Raw genomic sequence first — 23,518 nt, forward strand, 5'->3', positions numbered from 1 at the left:
AAGTAGGTACTATATCTATACTACAAGAAAATGACTTTTCAGAAACTAAAACAATTTGGCATGGCATTTCAACACCACCAACAGTCCAAGACTACTTCCTACACCCTAAGAATATCTAACAGAACGTAGATATTATCCTGGCACAATCAGGAGCACAGATTCTCCTCCTGCGGAATTTCCACAAACGCCTGGCCTGCGGCTGGAAGAGGCCAGTCCACAGAGAGAGATAATCCTGAATATCGGCCGGCGGAGACCACTCCACAGTCCACACGAGCCCATGACTGAGCAATCGATCAAAGGGCAGGACATCCATTAAATGGCAAGGAGGAGGCACTGCCATCTGGACAGCTCCACGCGGGCATCCATCGCCGATCGAAACCAAACGCCGTCGCCAGACCCCCGGCTGACCGCGTGAGGCACTTCCACGAGCTCCCGACCACTGTTCTGCCACGAACACGACGCCGTCTCACTCACACCGCCTCCCACTAGCTCGGCGAAAGCGCGCGTGCAGGGAGAACCGAGAACGCGTCGCGACTGCTGCGCTGCGTGCGGTGGCCCGGCCTCTCGCAGAGAAGACAGAGGTGGACGAACGGAGACGGGCAGGCTACAGGTGGCGGGGCTCCGGCGAGCGGCGTTGTAGGGAGGATTCGACCGTGGTCGTGGGGAGGAGGACGTTGACAAGTCAACTCACCAATGCTGGTAAGAGCATTTTCAATGACCGCCCAACGCGTGGCGTGTTAAAAATCAGTTTGCAGCGTCTTGATCGCCTGCTTTGGCCCGGCGAGGAGCGCTGGCTCCAACGGCCGCAATAAATTTAGCGCACGCGTATTGCTCCAGCAAGCGCGTTAAAATACAGCGCGGCACGCTAAAAATCAGTTTGCGGCGCTCCGATCGCCTGCTTTGGCGTGGCGAGGAGCGCTGGCTCCAGCGGCCGCGATAAATTTAGCGCGCGCGTGTTGCTCCATCAGGCACGCTAAAATGCAACGCGCGCACTCTCGCACAAACAACATATGCGCTTCAAACACATGCAAGAAGATCAAACACAAACAAAAATAAATCAACAATAAATAGTTTAATTTCGTTATTACAACTCAAACAAATTGTTTATCTTTCAATCCAACAAATAATTCAACAATACAACATCAAACGCACAAATCATGATGCTTTTTGTTGTCCATTTCAAGCCCACCACTCAATGAGATCCTTATGAAGATCATCATGCGCTTCAGGACGTTGAATGGCATAATAGGAGGCAACAAAACGGAAGAATCATACGATGAACTCATCATGCGCTTTGGTTTTCTATTGATGTGCATAGCTAGGATCATTGCAAGATCCTCCTTCTCTTCCACATCAAATTCTTTTTTGGAAGAATCATACGATCAACTCATCTACAATGTTCAATTTAAACTAAACTATAAAAACTACAAACAACATGCACCAAATTCATGTAAAAAGGTGAAGTTGAAGCAATACATACCTTGCGGGCGTTTTGTCGAACATCTTGCGGGCGCCGAGCGGCAGTGAGCGGCCGGGCGCTGTTCGTCGGAGGACTGCCACGCGCGACGGGCGGTGGTGACTAGAGGGAGACGGGGGAAGTCGCGGCGGCGCGGCGATAGGCCGGGGAAGCGCCAGAACGGTTCCCGGAAGAAATGGGGTGGCCGGGCGGCGGCGGCGCCAGCAGCTGGACGGGGTAGAGGGAGTTACGAGCGAGTGCTCGAGAGTTCAGCGCGCGGGAGCGGACGCAGCAAATAAGCGGCGCGCGATGGCGTTTCAGCCCACGCGTTGAACTGGATATGCTGCGCACACGGTTTTTGCGCCTCCGCTGGAGCGCCCGGAGCGGTAGCGCGCGCAAAAAAGCACCAATTTTTCAACGCGGCGCTTATATAGCGCGGCTGTTAGAGATGCTTTAAAGACCCTCGAAGACATCTTTTACGGCCTCCATGTGATCCCGCTGGATACCGGCTATATAACCTTAGACGTTCTACCTGATGTGTATATAAGATAAGACAGAGGGTTTAGCCCGTAGAGGGGGCTGAATCACAATTACATTTACCTAGCCCTAGGGTTAGAACATAATTTACGATCTCGAGATAGATCAAGCTTGTACTCGGTACATCTTCATCAATATAAACTAGAGCAGGATGTAGGGTTTTATCTCCATTAAAGAAGGCACAAATCTGGGTAAATATCGTCTCCCTTGTTCATGTTACCATCTGTATGGGATCCACAGCTCGGGACCCCTTACCCCGAGCTCTGCTGGTTTTGACATCGAGACCGATGCATGTGCATTCTAGATTGACCATGGAGCAGGCGTAGGCATATGCACGCACTTTGATGCCGCCATGGCGGAGGAGGAGCAGCCTGCACCGTCTACTATGTCGGTGTTCTTGCAGGCATAGGTGGAGCAGTAGTACAATCTCTTCTTCTTCCAGCAGTATCGGTTGGCGGAGGGTCAAATCTACTACGAGCGCGCAAGCGAGGAGGCCGTGGCCGCCATGGTCACTGCGAACCCGAACTTCTTTACAAAGCAGTGGGTTGTCTACGTGGCTGCGCTTGCTCAACGTGCCACTCGTAATGAAGCGGCGGCGCAGCCGGACACAGACTCGGCAACACACGCACATGCGCTGGCGGCCAAGGACAAGAACACCACCAGCTGCGCGTCCTATGTGCGGCCATCCAAATTTTAAGGGCGCATGTGGCAGGTGGACAGTGACGGACCGTTCACGTCCATCATCAAGCTCACATCCACCGGCAACGACGACAGATAGGTCACAAACTTGTTCGGGGATGAGCAAAGGCATAGTAGGCGGTAGTGCCTGGTGTCTCATGTGGGCCGGTCCGTGTCCCATGTCCTACGCTTCCTGGTGTCTCAAGTGGGTCGGTCTCCGTCTGCCATGTCCTACGCTTCCTCGTCGAAGACGGCACATTCAATTCACCTTCACGGGTCTTGAACCACGTTGGCGCTCATGCAGATTGCGGATGGAGGACGTGGTCATCAATGTGGAATACAAAGGAATTGGAAGTCGCACGCCGCTTTGGTCTGGCCGCTTTTTTTAATGAAAAATGTATGAAATGTAATGAATTTTGTTTAGTTTATACGAAGATCAGCCGTTTACAAGAATTACATCTGGTATATTTAGACCAGTGTTTGAATTGTATGCGAATAGCGTTGAATTGCCGACTTTCGTATTTGTGTTTCCGAACTGGTCCTTTGTCCATGGACGAATGCGGAAGCAAATTTATGGCCTTATGTGTTAGAATAATCCGAGGCACTCCATCGATTTACCGAGGACCAAACAATCACACAAGCACGACACCGAGATTTGTTAATGAGGTTCATCGTTATGGCTACATCCCCAAGGCATGACTACGGCGCTCCTCTTCATGACATCGCTACAATACCGCACCCCGGCCGCCCGGGCGCCGGCACACGCCGCCGGCTCCCTCGCGTACCCGTGCTATTATGTTGCCATATGTTACATCGTGTGTCTACCCCCGATATATATGAGAGGCCTAGGATACAAGTGTCCTATTAGGACACAACTCCTACCCTGTCTACACACAGTCCAAAACCAAGTCCAACTGTAACCTACCTTGTACAATAATATTCGACACAACTCTACCAAACTCCATCTTGGCGAATATTCTCCACCACCTTGAATTCGTCCGTGCGTCGAACCTCCATGTATATTGGACTTGAGATACGTCATGAGCACCGCTGCTACTCCCAGACTCCATGTGACTCCATTTGCAATTGTACTCCCTTCTCGTTTTCTTCACAGTCAACACTCGAGCAAAATTAAGTTCCTCATTACTCTACCTTGTGCTTCGAACTTCCGGAGTATCCGTTCAACGACATCACACACCAACCATTGTCTGCGTGAAAAATGAACAACTCACATATTGGACACCACATATGAGAGTTACGTGAACTCAACATCACTGTTTTTTCTGTACTGCTTGTCTAAAACTTGAAGGAATTTCACCGTCGCCCTGTATCACCCTGAGTCAAATTCACAGTTGTCTCATGCTTCTTCCAGATAGTCTCTGACATGTCCCACCGCTATAGCACTCCGCCTCCTTCTGCCTTGTCATCCGCACTTTGCATGTGCACTGAACACCACAGAATATACGGCCATGTACTCTCTCAGCTTTAGACAATTTTGGATTTTCCGCCACTTTCTCAGATTCTCCACGGTCAACTCTTGTCCATCAACTAGCACCGATAGACCCAGTCACCAACTTAAATCTGGTACTCGTCAACACTGCTTCAGCACCCTTGCAAACTTTGTCTGACCACATGTCTGACCACCAGTGCATTGGTCTGTCGCTGTGTCCCGTACTTACCGCACACCTCGTCGCTATCACCGCGTCGAGCCTCTGCTATCCTGGTCGAGTCTCCCAAGGTCGCGAACCCACATCACTCAACCCCCACTGTAGAGAACCATCGATCATCACCAACCGATGCCGAGTATCACGTCTCCATCAGACCATTGGTACCCAATCCGATCCACGTGTCTCTCGCTATCCCGCTGAAATAGGCTTCGACTCTCCATGCATTTACGCCATAGCCCCTCCATCAGCACAGAGTGAAGTCCTCCGTCAGACTCCAGCTCCACCTTCAACATGACTCCATGTAGCTGCGCCCCGTTACCCTGCGCCTTGTCGACTTCAAGCTCTCTCATGTGTGCACCATCTTGAATCAACCCCGCGTCATAGTCTGTCGAAGCCGCACAAGCCCTTAGTCATGCACCACGTGTTTCCGCGCCCCAGAAGCCGGCCACCATCAGCATCACGCTCCTATGTCGTCGTTGCTGAAATCAGCGTCGTCTTCTGCTTTGACCGACATCCCCGTCGATCCGTCAGACAGTCCAGTCCGACCCAACCGAAATTATCCAACTGCAACCATGCTCCACCCTGCGCTGTGTCCGCCCGCACATCTCCATGAATTGTTTGACGCCCTGTGTATGCATGATCACGCACGACACGCTCCAGACTCCCAATTATCTTCCGCGAATTTCCATCCAATACATGATAGTTCTATCTTAGCTGTCCTGACTTCTGCAACACCTTCAAACATCACTGCTATGCCAACTAAGCTACTCCTCCTACCGTAAAATCCAACCATGAAAATTTCATTTGGTCCTCACGGGGTGGTGCTTCTCTTGGCACAATCCCAATGCTTGATGTTGCTTTTTTCAGCCAACGTAACTGCCACCAGATGCAAAACTACCCATTGTATACTAGCTTCCTTCGCTGATTAATTTTCTTCTAGCCTCCATGCACGTGCTTCTTTTTCACAAACAAATCTCGTTTTTTTTTTGAGACAACACACGAAGCTTTTTATTGATTCGTCACAATGTTTACAGGGACGAAAGAAAGATCTCCGGGATGGCCTAACCATACACGGCGGCCACCCCCGAGAGATAAAGCATGCTTCGCTAAGTTGTGAGCTTCATAATTTGAGCTCCTAAACTCATGGCTAAACCTACACATATCAAAAGTTGCAGAATGGCTTAATATTTCATGCACAATAGCACCATATGGAGATGCGTCCTCCTTTTTCAGAGAGTCTACTGCCTTCTTGCAATCCGATGCAACATGAATGCGCCTTTGGTACAAGTCCTCCGCAAGTGCAAGGCCTTCTCTGATCGCCATGGCCTCCAGCGTTTCCGGGTCCCCAATATGCTCTATGATCAGCGCCGAAGCTCCCAAAAACAGACCATCTAAACTTCTGCAGATTGCACCCACAGCCCCGAAACGGGCTTGCCTTGGTGCGGCCGCGTCCACATTGATCTTCACGCATCCCGTGGCCGGAGCCTGCCACTGGGTTGGTCTTGCAGCTTTGACTACGGTCCTCCGAGGTTCACTTGCCTTAATATATCTCAAGTCATCAAGAAAGCTTGTGATAAATCCATAAGTAGATTGCGGTGATTGGAAGATGTCCTCATAGATCGCTTTCCTTCTTGCTCGCCAAATTGCCCACATAATAACAATCATGTGTGCAAGCATATCTCCGTTCAACACTCCACTCATAGCAAAAAGCCAATCCTTGGGGTGTTCTTCCACTCTGTCCACGAGATGATGAACCAACTCCTCCGGAGCTAAGGCCCAAACGCTGCTTGACATCGGACACATAAAGAGTGCATGTCTCCAAGAGTCAACCGCCCCGCACAAAGGGCATTTGTCCTCGGTGGCCATATTGCGGTGTTTGAGTAAATCAATAGTGGGCATGGAGTTTCTCGCCAATCTCCAAACGAACATGCGTAGTTTCGATGGAACCTGCATGTGCCAAATAGTACTCCACTTGTCCGCCTCCTGCTGCACAATAGAAGTTCCCGCTTCTCCGCTCAGCCAGGCCTCCCGCTCATGCTTTGTTCTGAGGATCATGCGGTAACAGGACCGAACACTGAAATTTCCTCTTGGTTCTTCCTGCCAAGCCCAAAAGTCCGCAACCTTGCGAGTACACAGTGGTATCTTCAGAATATCGTCGGCATCAAACCGAGCAAAGGTTGCTCGAATCAGCTCCTCTTTCCACGATGCCGTGGTACTATCTATAAGCTCGGAGACCATGATCGGAGGGTTTTGCGTTAGCGATGTGATAGGTCTTCTTACTCCCTCCCTCGGTATCCAATTGTGTCTCCAGATATAAGTGGACTCGCCATCTCCAATCCTCTTCACAGTACCCTGTATCAAAACATCCCGACCGTCAATGATCGAGCGCCAAACCTGAGAAGGGTGTGACCCAAGCTCCGCCTCAAGAATAGAAACCTCCGGGAAATAAACAGCTTTTAAAATCCTGGCACTTAAGCTCAGTTCCCCCGTTAGCAGCCTCCACGCTTGCCGTGCTAGTAGAGCTAAGTTGAAGATCTCCATATCCCGAAATCCCAACCCTCCCAAACTTTTCGGGCTTGTCATAATATCCCAAGCCACCCATGCGGGCTTTCTTCTCCCCTGCTTGCTTCCCCACCAAAACTGTCGTATGATTGAGGTTATATTTTCACAAAGGCCTCTTGGCAACCTGAAACAGGACATAGAATAGACTGGTATCGCTTGGGCCACAGCCTTGATTAACACTTCTTTACCTGCTGAGGACAACAGCTTCTCCATCCATCCTTTGATCTTCTCCCACACCCGGTCTCTCAAGTATTTGAACGTGCCATTTTTCGAACGTCCCACATCGGTTGGCATGCCTAGATAGTGTTCATTCAAAGTCTCCTTGTGCACATGCAAGGTGTTTTTTATTGATTCCTTCAACGTGGCCTGACACGACTTACTGAAGAAAATTGAAGACTTCTCATGATTGATTCTCTGCCCCGAAGCTGCGCAGTAGGTCTCGAGCAAGTTTGATGCCACACCTGCACCCTCTACGTTGGCCTTGAATAGCAACAGGCTATCATCTGCAAACAACAAGTGGTTAACGGTGGGAGCCGTTGGGGCCACTTGAATACCTGCAAATGATGACGAAGAACTTGATTTAAGGAGGCACGAAAGGCCCTCTGCTGCAATCAAGAATAAGTAGGGGGAGATTGGATCTCCTTGTCGGATTCCTCTCGATGGCTGGAACGATTCGAGCTTCTCTCCGTTGAACATTACCGAGAAAGATACCGAAGACACCATGCTCATCACAGTATCAATCCACTGTCCTGCAAACCCAAGTTTAGTCATGATAGCCCTCAGATATGTCCACTCTACCCGATCATAGGCCTTCATCATGTCCAATTTCAGTGCACAAAAATTATTTGATTTTGATCTAGACCGCTTCATAAAGTGCAGACACTCATAAGCTGAAATTATATTGTCAGTAATTAACCTTCCGGGGACAAAAGCGGACTGCTCCTCAGAGATAATGTCTGGCAGAATGAGTTTCAGTCTATTTGCAATTACCTTGGATGCTATCTTGTATAACACATTGCACAAACTGATAGGTCTATACTGAGATAAAGCAGTGGGGCTTGTTACCTTGGGTATGAGCACCAAAACCGTATCATTGATGCATTCCGGACTCTCCTCCCCCCGGACAATACTCAAGATAATTTTTGTTACCTCCTCTCCACACACATCCCAGTGTCTTTGGTAAAAATGAGCCGGGAAACCATCGGGCCCCGGCGCTTTTGTTGGAAACATCTGAAAGAGGGCGGTCTTAACCTCCTCATTCGTATAAGGGGCACACAATGAGGCATTCATCTCTGCTGACACCTTCCTCGGAACATGATCAAGTACTGCATCCATGTTTTGAACACCCTCCGAAGTGTACAGATCGTGATAGAATTCATTGGCCAATGCCCGTAGTTCAGCCGGATCATCAACCACTACCCCGAGGGAATTTTGGAGGGCTTTTATCATGTTTTTCTTCCTTCGGATACTGGCTCGTAGATGAAAAAACTTCGTGTTGCGATCGCCCGCAGTGAGCCATTCTATCCTGGATCTTTGCCTCCACATAACTTCCTCACGATGATACACCTCGATCAAATCTTGGTTTATTTTCAACTCATTATGTGAGGGAGCTATCCTTGCTGGATCGGCCCGCAGATCTTCCAACTCCTTCTTAAGCCTCTTTATTTCCTTCCGGACGCTGCCGAAAGTGTCTCTGCTCCATTTAACTAGGCCATGTGAGATGGTTTGCAGTTTTTGTTTCAAATCCTCCACCGACAGACATGGAGGGCTAGCTTCCCAATCTGCTAGAACCACATCCTTAAAACCTTCATGTGATTCCTACATCACCTCGTATTTAAAAGATTTCTGTGCTTGCAACCGATCTGTATCTCCGAACTCCACCAAAATCGGTGCGTGATCCGACGTGGCGCATGTGAGATGTGAAACCGAGGCCATAGGAAACTTGTTCATCCATCCCGCATTAGCTAATGCTCTGTCCAACCTGCATCTTGTGTAGCTTCCTCCAACAACTTTTTTCTCAAAGGTCCAAAAGTGCCCCGAGTAGCCCAAATCTTGCAACATGCAAATATCTATAGTATCTCGGAATGCTTGTATTTGAGCATTACTCCGCTGCCCAACCCCCGCATGCTCTTCCGGACGTAACACTTCGTTGAAATCACCCACGCACAACCACGGCAAGGAGCTCAAAGTACTGATATTCTTCAAAACTGTCCAGGTTTGGTGCCTCAAATTTGTTTGTGCTTCCCCATATACACATGTCAGCCTCCACCTATCCTGGTTCTGTTCCTCGACCAAAACATCCAAGTGATAATCAGAGTAACCAAAAATCTCAACATTTATTGACTTATTCCAAAACAGACCAATGCCACCACTTCGGCCCTGACTACTAACAGCATATGCATTATCATAACCCAACGTACCAGCTAAAGCTTCTACCCTATTACCATCTATTTGTGTTTCAACTATGCACAACAGGGTAGGGGCAAATTGCCTCGCGAAATCACGAAGCTCACGAACCGCCGCGACTTTGCCCGCGCCACGGCAGTTCCAACACATGGTACTCATTGGGCCCGGCGGCGCTCCTCGAAGGAGCCCGCCAAGTTCTTAACTGCTGAGTTTGATCCTTCATTCCCTTCTTCAAAAGTCTTAGATCTCTTCAACTCCCTCGTCGGTGGTGGACTGGCAACAGAGCTGCCCACAGGCACCAAGGCTAGATTATTGTCAGCTGTAGTCCTTCCCTGCCCTGCAGTATCATTCTGTGTCCTTTCTAACAGTCCAGCCGCTAGCCTTTTCCTGGTCGCGTCTTCCATGTCTACGTCCTCAGCCCCCGGCGCTGCAGCCGTCCCTGTTCTTCCCATGTTCTTGGTCCCAGCATAGCTAGTATTGCCCTCTTCATACCTGGTGTTGTTCCTACCACCAGAACGGCCTCCTCTCCTGCCTCCACGATTGCCACGGCCTCCCCCCGGGCCTCTTCCTGTACGCATTACCCAGCTCGCTCGCAGGTCCTTGAACACCAGGGCAGATGGTGGGTGGATCCCGTTCCCATGCTCCTTGTAAAGATGCCCAAGCCTACCACAGACGGCACACCAGTCAGGCAGCTTTTCGTATTTGACTCTGTAGATCTGCCTCTTCCCCTCTCTGACCATGGATACAGCATTCTTCAAAGGTTTGGATACATTGATCCGCACCCAGACCCGGTAGAAATTACCAATGAAATCATGAGACAAGGGCTCCGTAAACAAGACTTCCCCTACTTTGGCCGCCAGAGGGGTAATCAGATGGGCATACAGATCGGGCAGGTCGTGGATTTGAATCCAGATATCGATCGTCTCTAACTTGACCGTCGACGGCTTTGAGATCCCATCATAGCGAGCCATTACCACCGCATCTCCTCTGAAGTTCCACGGCCCGTCATTGATCACCCTCTCCCAATCTCCCAAGCACGAGAATTGGACGGTATACAGATTCTCTTCAAGAGGTTTGAACTTCACTTCCTGCGCAGCATCCCACGCCGAACGCATGTTCCTATAGAACCAGGTCTGGCTGTATGTCTTGGTGGTGTTGACTCTGGCAAGCATGATCCATCTAGGCCCCTCCGCAGGAGCTTGCTTCTCATCAAAGATCACATCATCTAGGTCTTCCTCCGTCAGTCCCAGCTCTCGCATCATCGCCTCAACATCCTCTGCTTCCGCCGTGGCCGATGCCGCGTTCGAAGCCATCAAGAACCCTAACCCGATGGGACAACAGATCGGGTTTTTTGTTCGGGGAACCCTAACTCCACCGTTCCCTAGCCACGCAGAAGCAGGGCTGCGGCACGCGGCCGCTCCCAGCGTCGTAAACGATCGTCTGAGATAGGGGTACGTGGTAGGGGAAGATAGAACTCGACGGCGGCGTGGTCGCCTCCGGGAGAAAAAAGCAAACCCTAACTAGAGGGAAAAAGCAAACCCACACAAACAAATCTCGTGTAAAGCCACATCTTGCACGCCTCGCCTCAGCAGGCCCAGCCAGCCACGCAGAGCCATTGGGCCGCCTGCCTCGTGCACCTTGGGCCACGTCAGCCCTCGCCTCGTGCTGCTACGACCTCCAGACGCTGTTCCGCGTACGCCGCCGCCGCCGCCTGATTCGAGTCTGCACCGAAGATCCCACGCCGGCTGCTTGCTCGCCCCGATGGACCACGCCCCTGCCGCGTCTGGGTGGCGCACTCGCACTGCCCGCCATCTGAGCCACGCGCCTAGCGTCTGCAAGCGGGCTTCTCCTCTGATTGCATCTTATCGCCAGCACGCTTCCGAGTTCTCGTCGAATCCTGTGCTTCTCGTCAACTTCAATCTTTCCGAGTTTCATTGCTCCCGATCGCCGGACGTAACACAGATCAAACCGAACCGTTCCGTGATTTCTCTAGCCTTTTCCTCTAGATCAATAATCCACGAATGATTGCTTCCATTGCCGCCGATGCGTTTCCCTTGCTTCATTGCATCGATCCGACCAGCTTCTCATTCGATTTATCACGAGCGATAGCTTCCGATCTCACAATCATGCACCGATTTACATCCCAAACAATCACAACCTTGTCAAACCTTGCTCATGATACCACTTGTTAAAATAATCCGAGGCACTTCATCGATTTACCGAGAACCAAACAATCACACAAGCACGACACCGAGATTTGTTAACGAGGTTCACCGATATGGCTATATCATCGGGGCGTGACTACGGGCGCTCCTTCCCATGACACCGCTACAATACGGCACCCCGGCCGCTCGGGCGCCGGCACACACCACCGGCTCCCCCGCGTACCCGTGCTATTATGTTGTCATATGTTACATCGTGTGTCTACCCTCGATATATATGAGAGGCCTAGAATACAAGTGTCCTATTAGGACACAACTCCTACCCTGTCTACACACAGTCCAAAACCAAGTCCAACTGTAACCTACCTTGTACAATAATATTCGACAAAACTCTAACATTATGGGTCAACATTGAAGATGCCCTTAATTTGGGTAGACAAGACATTAAAGCTGGTTAGTACTATGATTGAAGCTAGCGTATGTTTGAAGCTAGCGCGTGAGTTTAATTGTGAACAGGAGACGTCCTCTTCTTCAGAGAGAGAGAGAGAGAGAGAGAGAGAGAGAGAGAGAGAGAGAGAGAGAGAGAGAGAGAGAGAGAGAGAGAGAGAGAGAGAGAGAGAGAGAGAGAGAGAGAGAGAGAGAGAGAGAGAGAGAGAGAGAGAGAGAGAGAGAGAGAGAGATGATAGGTGAGGACCACACGGTTTCCTCACGCTGCTCTTCCGCGTAGCTGGACGAAAACTCGGTAAACACTCTATTTAGCTGGCTCTATATTAATTAATTAGCTTGCTTGATTGATCTCGTCCAAACCCAGATCGGAGCTGATCTCACGCTAGGAACGCCACTCATCCGACACGCTCTCCACTAGACAGTGCAGGTCGGGCTCGTCGGGGTTCTGCCGGAGCACCGATCTTTTCATATTGATCCGCCTCTCTCCCCTCTGGTCGTCTCCTCCGTCGGCGCGGCACTGAAGCAAGGCCGAGCGGACACGTTCTGCTTCGGTGGCGAGGTGAGCTGTGCTTGTGCTTCGCTTCCTTTGGCGATCGCATGCCTTGCTCGTCGATTGCTCTTTTTTTATGTCAAAAATGGAAGAGAGGACCCGGCGGTCTAGATTGTACTAGCAAAGTTCTTAAATAAAGGTAATATTATGATGGTGCTTAAATTTGTCACTGATGTTTGCTTTTAAGTGTTTAAACTTGAAAAATACGCCGAACTAGTTTTAGAATTTGGCATGAGCGTGCAATTACGGTGATGATCTCATCCGTAGACGTATAATGCTCTGATGTGGCACAGTGGCTAGGGCAGCCTGTTTTCTACGTCTACGGATGGATTATTACCGTATTTGCACGCTCGTTATGGCTTTTGGTTGAGCCGCCGCTAAATCGCATAGCCCGAACGCTATTTAAAACATTGGATTGTAGTAAAACTAATCCGCAATCATTCCCAACGCAGAAACGCAAAAAAGGACTTCAGCTGTGAGCACTTGCTCTCCTGTTCAGCCTTGGCCATGGAAATCGCCTGCACAGACCTCACCCATGTCTTGCGCTCGGAACGGCGGTTCAAGTACACCGGGTATAGCAAGAGCTTTCACATGCCGGGCAGGGACAAACACATCAAACGCAGATGGAATTTCGGTGGGCATGACTGGGAAATCCGTGTATATCCGCATGGCGGTGAGCCATCGGCTCCCTCCTGGGTGGCAATCAATGTTGTCCTTCTCAGCGAGTGCGCTGTGGCTGTGGTGACGACTATACGTGGTTGCTTGGTTGACCCGGAGGGAGTTCGTGAACCATCCGAGGAAATTTGTCAGTCAGTAGCATTCAGGAAACCCCAAGATAAATCATCTCAAATGCTTCTCATGCCATGGTATACCCTGAATAAATCGCGTTATCTCAAGGATGATTCTTTCATTGTGCAATGCACCCTTGAAGTTCTCAAGGAGCTGCCAGATATACCAGAACCAGAAGTGCATGTGCCATTGCCAACCTCTAACCTGCACCAGCACTTCGCTGAACTCCTGCAGAGCCAGATGGGAGCGGACGTCACATTTCTCGTGTCCGGTGAGTCCTTTGCTGCGCACAAGTACATACTCGCGGTCAGGTCCCGTGTCTTTAAGGCCGCGTTCCTTGGTGACATGATTGAGAGGGGCTCGGAATGCGTGGAGATTAAGGACATGGAGGCCGTGGTATTCAAGGCGTTGCTCCACTTCATCTACACCGACACTGTGCTAGAATTCGAACAGCAGGAGGGTGCAGAGGCCATGATTACCGACACCGTGCCAGAATCCGGACAACGGGATGAGGCGCATGAGCAGGCGGCATCTGTGATGGCTCTTGCTCAACATCTACTTGCTGCTGCTGACAGGTATGGGCTGGACAGGCTCAAGCTCATCTGCGCCAGCAAGCTCTATGATGGCATCAAAGTGGACACAGCAGCGACAACTCTGGCTTTAGCCGAGCAGTACAACTGCTGGGAGCTCCAGAAGAGGTGTGCTGATTTCATTACCAAAACTTATGCCCGGAACTCATCTCTTGATGCTGTGGCGGCGACGGAGGGGACCTCTGGTCGTGATTGATCTTCTCAGGTCTACGTGTGGGATAACAACGGGGCATATATTTTATGGTCCATGGTATTATTGTATCTGTTTGAGCTTGCCGGGCATGCTTGTCTACTATGTGCTGATAAAAATGGTTGTATCTAGACTTATTTTAGTTATAGACACATCCATTTTTAACCATTTCTAGGACAAGTATTTCCGGACGGAGGGAGTATCTGTTTGAGCTTGCCGGGCATGCTTGTCTACTACGTACTTTATGCCTGTCTTTCAATAAAATTACAGTTTTTCTAATTTTCATACGTCTGCTTTTAATTTTGCTTTAAGTCGTTTTTGTGGCCGTCGGATGTGCACGAATCTTGGCGCTGCTCGCTCTGTCTGTGTCATCTCATTGGGGCTTCAGTAGTCTGTGTTGGTCTGTACCCGGATCCGTTTGCAATCTGTGTTGGTCAGGAGAAGGGAGGGGGGAGGATAGGTGGAGGTGGTGGAGGGGAGTTACCACAGTCCGCGAGCAGCAGCGAGGAACTAGCGGGAGGTAATGGAGAGCGGGACTCTGCCAGCGAGCAGCCCTGGGGCCTGGAAGAGGGAGCCTAGCTGTCGTGGAGCAGCAGGAGGAAGGAGAGAGAGTGGTACCAAGAGGAGGCCGGCGGAGCTTCTCCGCCAGTCCCGCCACGAGCAGGTGTTAGCTGGTGAGGTCGGAACCGGGCGGGAGGAACATATGTCGTTGCCGCTTCTCATGTCGTCTGTGTGCTTACACCAATTTCATGAGGTATCAACAACAACGTCTCGATTCTTAGTTCAGTGGACCTGTGGCGTCCGATGTTTCGCCCAAGAATTTTGGGGGCTGTGCGTTCAGCTATTTTTTTCCCTTCAGATTATGTTTATGTGGGGGTACTCGATATCAGTATATTGCCTAGTGTATTTTGTCTGTCGATCAGTATTGCAGTTCAGATTAGTTAGTCTTTTAAAAAGATATTCAGATTAGTTAGCCTGTCGTGAATTTTGGTTTAGCGTTTTTCGTGAAGTGTGAAGAGACAGCAAGCTCTGCTGTGCTTTGGTGGCTTATTTTCTGAATTTTAAGCAATGTCATGGTTTAAAAAAAATTTGTTGCCTCTTAGGTTTGTAATCATGCTTTGGGTAGTTTTATTCAATATTTTTCTGATTGATCGTCCTTTGGAGTGCATGGATCCTTTAAATATTCAGTTTTGCAGGTTGTGTAAGTGATTTGCCGATTGCTTACACTATTTCTACAAGTTTTCCCAGGAATTTCCACAATTTTTTTTGTAAATGTACTGTCCCAAGAATTAGGGGCTGTATATACTTGATGAATGGCACTGTTAATCTGACAGTCTATATTTTTTAATGAACCAAGTGCTTAAGCTAGGACGCGGAATGAAAACAAGACTGCTAACTTTCGACTGATCGGAAGATAAGCAACAGATCCAAACACCTCCTTCTTCCTACCTAATCACGCATGCATGCAATCTTACTAACTAATCCCGTGGATGGTGGCGGAGGAAACGCATCCAACCAGCCTTGATTTGATGATTCCATGCATGCATGCAAAGTAAAAGATAAAACAAATGATGTGAGCAAAAGATTCTCCCAATTTTGAAATTTTAAAATGTTTTGTACCTCAAACCGTCGCTTCGATTAAAAATCTGTTTTCACGTAAAATACTTCACCACGATGAGAGCATCGAAACAAGATCCCATGTTAGTATGTTTCGCTGACATTTTTTTCAGGCCAAAAGTTACCACGCCCATAGTATGTAATTATCATGGTGTTACACTGAAGTTATCAGGGGTATGTTTCAACTACTTTTTTGCGCATTGTGCTTAGCTAGACTGGTTTAGGTATGTGCCAGACCATACAATGCTTAGGTCTATGATGCGTAGAATACCATGACATTTACGTTGAGGTTATTGAGGGAATGTTTTTTATTTTGTTCTCCCCAGATTAAAGTTACTGCGGTCTGTGGTCGAATATTACCATATTATTTACACAGAAAGGTATCGAGGTTATGTCTTTTTCAAAGAAAAAATGAGTGAAAGTTACTGTGGTGTTCGTACATGAGTTATCAGCTCTGCTGTGCGTATATTATCATGTTATTCACACAAAAATTATCGGAGGTATCTTTTTTCAACAACTTTTATTCCCGGGTCAAAAGTTACCGTGGTATTTGTACATGAGTTATCAGCTCTGTTGTCAATGTATTATCATGTTATTTGCACAGAAGTTATCAAGACACCCACTCAAAAGTTACTGTGGTGTTTGTACGTGAGTTATCAACTTGGATGTCAATATATTACCATGTTATTTACATAGAAGTTATCGGAGGTGTGTTTTCAACCCCCCCCCCCCCCCCCTCCAATGCTTTCAACAACAGTTTCCCCCTGGGTCAAAGTTATCATGATGTTTGTACGTAAGCTATGAAATCCACTGTGAGTAAAGTATCATGCTATCTACACAAAATTTATTAGGGGTATGTTTCCAACAACTTTCCCCCAGATCAAACTTACCAAGGTGTTGTATATAAGTTATCATGGTTGCGGTGTGTAAATTAACATGCTATTTACACAAAAATTACCGGGGTATCTTTTCAATACTTTTTTCCCAAATCAAAGCTATCATTGTGTTTGAACGCAAGTTATCGGAACTGCGGTGACTAAATTATCATGCAATTAACACAAAATTTTAACCGGGAGGCAGGGGGGTTGCTTTCGACAATTTTTTTCTCGGGGTCAAAGTTATGATATTTGTATGTTAGTTATTATGTTAGTTATCATGTTTATGGTGCGTAAATTATCATGTAATTTACATATAAAGTTACCCGGGAAACTTTTTAACCCCCCTGTGGGTTAAAGTAATTACCTTGGTTATAACAACTTTTTCCTTGAGTTAAAGTTATCGTGATGTTTATACCTAAGTTATGAGATCTGCGATGTGTCTCTTATCATACTACTTATCACATAAGTTGTCGGGCGGTGCACGAGCGGTGATGCATGCATAGTTGGATAGCAGGTTTTTCCCCTCGGGCAGGGGGGGGGGGGGGGTTGGGAGCTCCATCGCAATCTCGAGCATCTCACCTGACAGATGTCGAGTTGATCGGGACTGTCGGAAAACATAATGTTTGGTACTTAACTGTTTGGAGGCTTGCGGGCTGGCATGGCATGCTATGGTATTTACACAAAAATTTACCATGAGTATGTTTTTAATTTTTTTCGGATGGAAGTTATCAAGTGTTTTTATGTAAGTTACCAAGTCAGTGGTATGTGAATTACCATGCTATTAACGGGGTATGTTTCGACACTACAACAGAAACCTCCGTATAGCAACGCATGTCTTCCAACGATATGATAAAATGTGTTGTTGGCTGTGTTCCCACCTCCCACGTCCCACGGAGAGCTAACCTCCCTCAACCCACCTCCACCTTATCTGTACTTCCTCCGTGTAAATATCACGCACCGAAGCAGATTTGTAAAGAAAAAAGTTTTTCTCCCTGCCACCACTCTCCGCCGATTCCTCTCTCTCTCTCTCACCGGCGCGGCTCCCCCTAACCTCTCTCCTTCGATCCTCCACCTTGGAGACGTCCTCCACGCGCCTCCATGCGCCTCCGCATCCATGGGTCACCGGCTCGGCTCGGTGCCTCAGCTGGTGTGACGGCCCGGCGTCTACGCATGCGCGGGAGCCAACTTGGGCTCGACGGAGCTGCTCGGCCTCGGCCACCTCAACTTGGATGCTGAAAGTTCAGTAATGCACTCATCCCCTCTCCTCTTATCCTTCCCGCCGCTTCCCACCTACATGCCCGCGGCACCTCACGCGCGAGCGCGAGCCCAAGGGCGCAAGGCACACCGCCTCCGTGCCCCTTCCCCGGCGTCTTAGCGCTGTTCGACGCCACCGCCCAACCCTCCACTGCAGAAGGTGGCTGATGCCTTCCCCCAAAGCGACGCCTTGGCATCCCTCTCCTGACCACGACAGGATTGATTATTGCGCCTCCATCATCTCTTTTTAATTGTGCATTCCTCTCCTAGTTAAAATTTGGGTACATCTTCTCTGCTCATTAAGATGCAAGTAGTGTGTGCTCCTCTTCTGGTTGATATGCAAGTAATGTGTGCTATGCCCATTGGAAGTTGATGAGTATGTGTCAGATGTGGAAGACGAAAGCACAACAATGAACTGCAGTTGAGTCTGACAAATAATTGTTCTTATAATAAAGTTTGAGGACTATTCATCGTCAGAGCTTAGTTCGTGAGCTCTGTTTCAAAGTCCACTTTTATAGGAGTAAGTACGGTGCCACAATCCTGACCCCCCTGTTCATGTTAGTTCTTCAAGGACCTGATTGTGCTTGACCGTGTCGTTTTGATGTTGTGAATCACAAGCTAATAATAATTTTCTGTGTGCCTGCACCAAATCCTTTTAAAAAAATATGCTTTCAACACTGTTTGTATGTCAACTCCTCTGAAATAGGAATGCAACGAATGACACCATTGGGAGTTTGGGTACTACATTTTGATCAGTTCCTAAATTCAGTAATTTAGCTCTGGGTGAAAAACTAAATGACTTGATTCTTATACGATTAGAAGAATTATCTTTCTTTTTAGTGTGCATTTTGAATTAAATTAACAGTATGCATTTAACTTTTAGCAGTGCATGTGCAAGTCAGCTTTAATGGCAATCACAAACCGAAAGGCTCCTATGAGAAATTACATCGTCTATGCCCTATGGGCTTTTTTTTTGAATTTTTGCCCTATGGGCTTTAGCATACTTAGTACGTCAATAGGAGCAGGATCATGCCATACATGTCCGCTTGTGAGTTGTGAATAAAAGGTCTAATAAACATTCCCAATTGTCAGATGCATAAAAAGGTGATAGTAGTTTCCCTGTGTTGTTGTAGTTGGATTGTGTTTATATTATTCTGTCATCGAAGTTAACCATGGGTTCTGTCATATTCAGGGTTCTGTTCAAAGAAGTACGTAGCTTGCCTTAATTCTTCTCATCGGAGTTGTGCAGAATCCAGGACAATTCCTTCTTCCCATAACTACTTTGGTGTCCTGTTATGGAGCCAATTATACATCACTCAGGTACATCCACTGCCCACTTATCTTTCATGCCTGCATATAGTGATAGTGTTCATATATAATTCTTATGTAACTCCCAGCTTGCTTAGTAACTAGAAAACCCCAACAAGACACTCTTTCTGATATCTCTAATTTAGATCCATGCTCAAGCAGGAATACAGGTAGAGCTACTCTTGACTCCCCTTTATATGTATACATGTATTGCAGGAATGTTACTACTGTTCGTATTTAAATTTTGTTATGTTAACAAAAAAACTGTTCAAACTATGTGTATGAGATGTCCAACAGGGCAAACAATGTGTATGACCGATGTATATCTCTAGATACCTCTTTGAGTTTCAGTACAAAACATGCTGATGTACTCAAGTGATATGGGGCTTATTTTGCAAGTGGTTTATGGAAGAAAATAATTTGTATGCGGAGATGCTATGTTCATTATACAGAGATTATGCTTGGATTTTGTCATGCAACTTGTACACGTACATTGTTATAGATAATTCCATTGAGAATGCATAAACGTCAATTTGAGAATGGTGCCAGAACAACCTGTATACTGTATATTGCTATTAGTGGGATATTTTTTTTATCCCTGATTCTTATATTAGGACTCAGGACTCCATGTACATCAAGTCGCGTGTCTACAATAATCAAAGGTAAAGCCATTTGCCATCACCTCTTCATAGGCCATGTATCGATTCTATTCTCATCGCATTTTTTATTTTCAGAGATCTAAAAAATGGTGAATACTGGATAGCATCTTCAAATTTTGGGAAATACTCCCTCGGTTCACTATTATAAGAACTTTTTCTGAATCGGATGTATATAGATGTGTTTTAGTGTGTCTGTTGACTCATTTCAATCCGTATGTACACCATATTAAAATATCCAAGACGTCTTATTATAGTGAACGGGGGAAGTATATAAGCAAAAATGCAAAATCCATGTCCCTGTTGGCTGAGAGAAAATCTGATTGTTACACTGGTAGTACCGACCTAGAATATAAAACTGAGGCTATTAACTTCGGAAATGAATTGTAAGCAATCAGCAATGCCTGTTGATGCTACATTAGAAAATATGATCAGTTGATATGACCACTCAAAAATGTCAGAAGTATTTTTCATGCAGATAGATCAGTTATCTCATGGCCTTCAACATTTGTATTTGCTTTTTTTTCAAATTTATTGCTCCGTTAACCTTTTTTTATTCTTTGTTTAATAATACATTGTCCTTACTCATGTCAGCTTTTTGTTGTTGTTGTAGATCGCCCAGATAAATGGATGGTGCATGACTAAGTTGATTGCAAGGTGGAGAGTTGGGCCAGTACCAGATAGTTCTACATTATGTTACAGAATGTCACTTTCATGGTCAATGTATGGAAATCATGTATATATTCTTTGGATTGTGTTCTATGTAATGCAACCGACTGGATTTAATAAATGAGATCTTTCTCTTTACTGGATTTGCCACTCATGCGCACTTTCAATGTTGATTTACTAATGTTGTTGGTAATGTATAAAATACTACTTCATATAACGGTTGAACTAATCTGCTATGTCCATTTCAAAATCAGTTTGTGTAGGTTACCCACCAACACCAACGCATGCGAAGTGTTGTTAGGCTGCAACTATATATGTTGCTACCCTGCAACGCTTTTTCACGTTGATTACCAACGCAATTATATATGTTGTTGTAGACCCTTGCAACACCACCAACGACAGCGCATGATAATCCATTGGTGTAGACCTTAGCAACGGTTATATGGACATACGACAACGCATCGATGCGTTGCTAAAGGGGGGTTTGTGTTGTAGTGCGACAAAAAGAATTCCTCGGTCAAAAGTTACCAGGCCCTGGGTGCGAAAGTTATCGGGTCTACCTTTCATAAATTACCATGTTATTTACAAAAAAAAAATTCAGGGTGTGTTGTTAACAACTTTTTCCCCGGTCAAAACTACCGCGGTGTTTATATGTAATTTATTAGATCGGCAGTGCTAAATCATCAGAGTTTAATCCCCTTGTCAAACACTTTTTAAAATGTATTTAAAATTGATGTAAACATGATTTATAAACGTGTATGCCTCTCCCACTATAGTCAGTAACATGACGCACTAGTGAAAAAGAAAAATCAGTAGATATAATGCTTTTTTTCCGATGCGTAATAAAGAAGGATAAAATGTTCAGTTGCGTTCAAGTGCACAACAAGTAATGCTAGCCAGTTGGTTAACCTCTTTGAGGTAGCAGTAGGTGACCAGAGTTTAAATCCCTGCTCCAGCAATTTTTTTCTTCCACACAGCACAAAATCGCGTGGGGAAAAAGAAAACGGGATCGTGCGCGAGGGAACGGAAAAACGGGATTGTTCGGATCTTTCGCTAACTTCCAGTCGACTGGAAGCTAGCATTAATTTGTAGTTAACTTTACAGTGGTAGTAGGCTAGTAGCAGCAGTTCATCTTTTGTAGGTCCAGACAAGTAAAGGATTTACAGCCTCGAAAACCCAGTAGCAATGTAGCATGACCTTTTGTCAACCACCTGATATGTAGCTCTGCCGAAACTGTTTTATTTTTCTGAAGTAGCTCCATGTTGCTCCAGTTTAGGTTCAGATCTGAAGGTTTTCCAGTGATGTTCATCAGACGTCTCAGTGTGTGTTTATGCTCTTTTTTCGCAAATACGCAAAGCTTATGTATCATTTCATTGATAGAAGAAAATGGAGAAAGTACAAGATAGGATACAACACACTACACGAACGCTAAAGCGCGAGTATGGTGCCCAGAGTAGAGGGAAGAGGGATGCTCGGCCTAAACAAGGGACACATACGGCTAAATCCACCTACCCCGGCCTCCGGCCACATAAGGCAAGGAGACACGGGGCACAGGACACCCATACCGCGTCACGACTAACACAAGCACCACCACCGAATGGCCGCGGCTTCAGATTTGACATGATCAACGTACTCCCACCGAGAACGCTTAGAGATCGGCGAGTGGGCTGCAGGACCTGGCCAGGCCGAAGACGAAAACCATGGGAGAAGCATCTGGTAGGATGTACATAGCGCCTACGATGCCCATGCCATGAGATGCAGCCCGAATCGACGCGATCGCTCTCAAGACTCAAGATCCAACACCAGGGACGCCGAGCAACAAGACAATGCCTTTAAGAAGGGGAACGGCGTTATAGCGTCATCGTTCTTTTTGAACTAAACCAAGAATCCCCAGGATTGCATTCGCTTTTTAACATGGGACTACATATAGTCTAGAGGGCAATGATATAGTATGAAGGGAGATTGGTATCAGAATATGTTGAACTCTTAATTTTACATGGATGTTGGATGATTTGGGCAACAAGCAATGCATGAACATATGAAGAGTCCACAAAATCACTAAGGGAAATGATTCGTTAGACTTGAGAGACTACCTATGATTTGCTATAAGATGGAAAAGAAAATAAGCCCAAAGCCACATGTGTCAGAGCTCGTTGAAAGTCACCTGATGGTGACACTTCCAAAATCAATGTCAACTCATCGTTCATTGATTATGAGTGTCAAGGTGCTACGTGACTAGTAGTGAGAAATAGGCATGGCACCCTCATTTCAGCTCACACTTTTGTGGTACTAGCAATGCGACGTTGCCTATATGTTGTTGGAGGCCCAACCAATTCAGGGTGGAGTCCACATGATGTTGGATAAGGGAAAGGGAGCAAACCAAACACTACCATATAAACTCCGTCCAACTACAGGTGATAAACACCCCAAAGTGATAGAATCTAGTGCCCCTTATAACTGGTTCGACAAATTTCACCTAAATAAAGATTCACAATATTATTGATTTATTGATCCTTTCTTTTCTTCTTGAATATAAAAGGTGGATGTTTTTCTTTTTTCAGTTGATTGCTAGTTCAAGCCAAGATTGATGTATATTAAAGTTCATAGATGTCTCGAGCCATCTAGGGTGTAATCTAAGATTCTATACAATTCTCACGTGAACGAACAAAAATAGTACAATTCATCTTATATACTCCTTCCATTCCATAATGCAGTGCGCCCATGCTTCTTGAGATTTAACTTCGACCATAAATTTAACCAACATGGGCGACTGCGGCGGGAGCATCACAGATACCTTTGAATTCGCATTCAAAAGAAGTTTTCAAAGGTATAATTTTTCAGTAAAATTATTTATGTATTATGGGTCTAATTAATGATCAAAGTTGAATCTCGAAAAACGTGGGCACACTACATTATGTTTTCACTACATTATGGAATGTAGTAGTACTTTGTAGTATAGAAACATAAATTACAAAAACACTTGATTCATATCATATGTCCGTGCAACTTACACTATGGAGGAAAAGGAAACACGAGGTATGCACTTTTTAAGAACCGTTCCTAAACAAATAAATGAGTTAATGTCAATGCATTTCGGAGTTT

General features: G+C 46.7%; 1 protein-coding gene across 2 annotated transcripts; it reads left to right on the forward strand.

Moving 5' to 3' along the window:
* The first annotated feature begins 12,247 nt into the window (after positions 1-12,247).
* LOC123150812 (BTB/POZ and MATH domain-containing protein 1) lies at positions 12,248-14,297 on the forward strand. 2 transcript variants are annotated; one of them, XM_044570635.1, is made up of 2 exons: positions 12,248-12,604; positions 12,918-14,297. In XM_044570635.1, the coding sequence occupies exon 2, from the start codon at positions 12,973-12,975 to the stop codon at positions 14,038-14,040; it is 1,068 nt and encodes a 355-aa protein (XP_044426570.1). In that variant the 5' UTR covers positions 12,248-12,604; positions 12,918-12,972; the 3' UTR covers positions 14,041-14,297. The 2 variants fall into 2 exon arrangements, with proteins under 2 accessions (XP_044426570.1, XP_044426569.1); XM_044570634.1 differs by having other exon boundaries at positions 12,249-12,474.
* Positions 14,298-23,518: the final 9,221 nt, after the last annotated feature.

This window comes from Triticum aestivum, chromosome 7A (assembly GCF_018294505.1).
Source record: "Triticum aestivum cultivar Chinese Spring chromosome 7A, IWGSC CS RefSeq v2.1, whole genome shotgun sequence".
NCBI lineage: Eukaryota > Viridiplantae > Streptophyta > Magnoliopsida > Poales > Poaceae > Triticum > Triticum aestivum.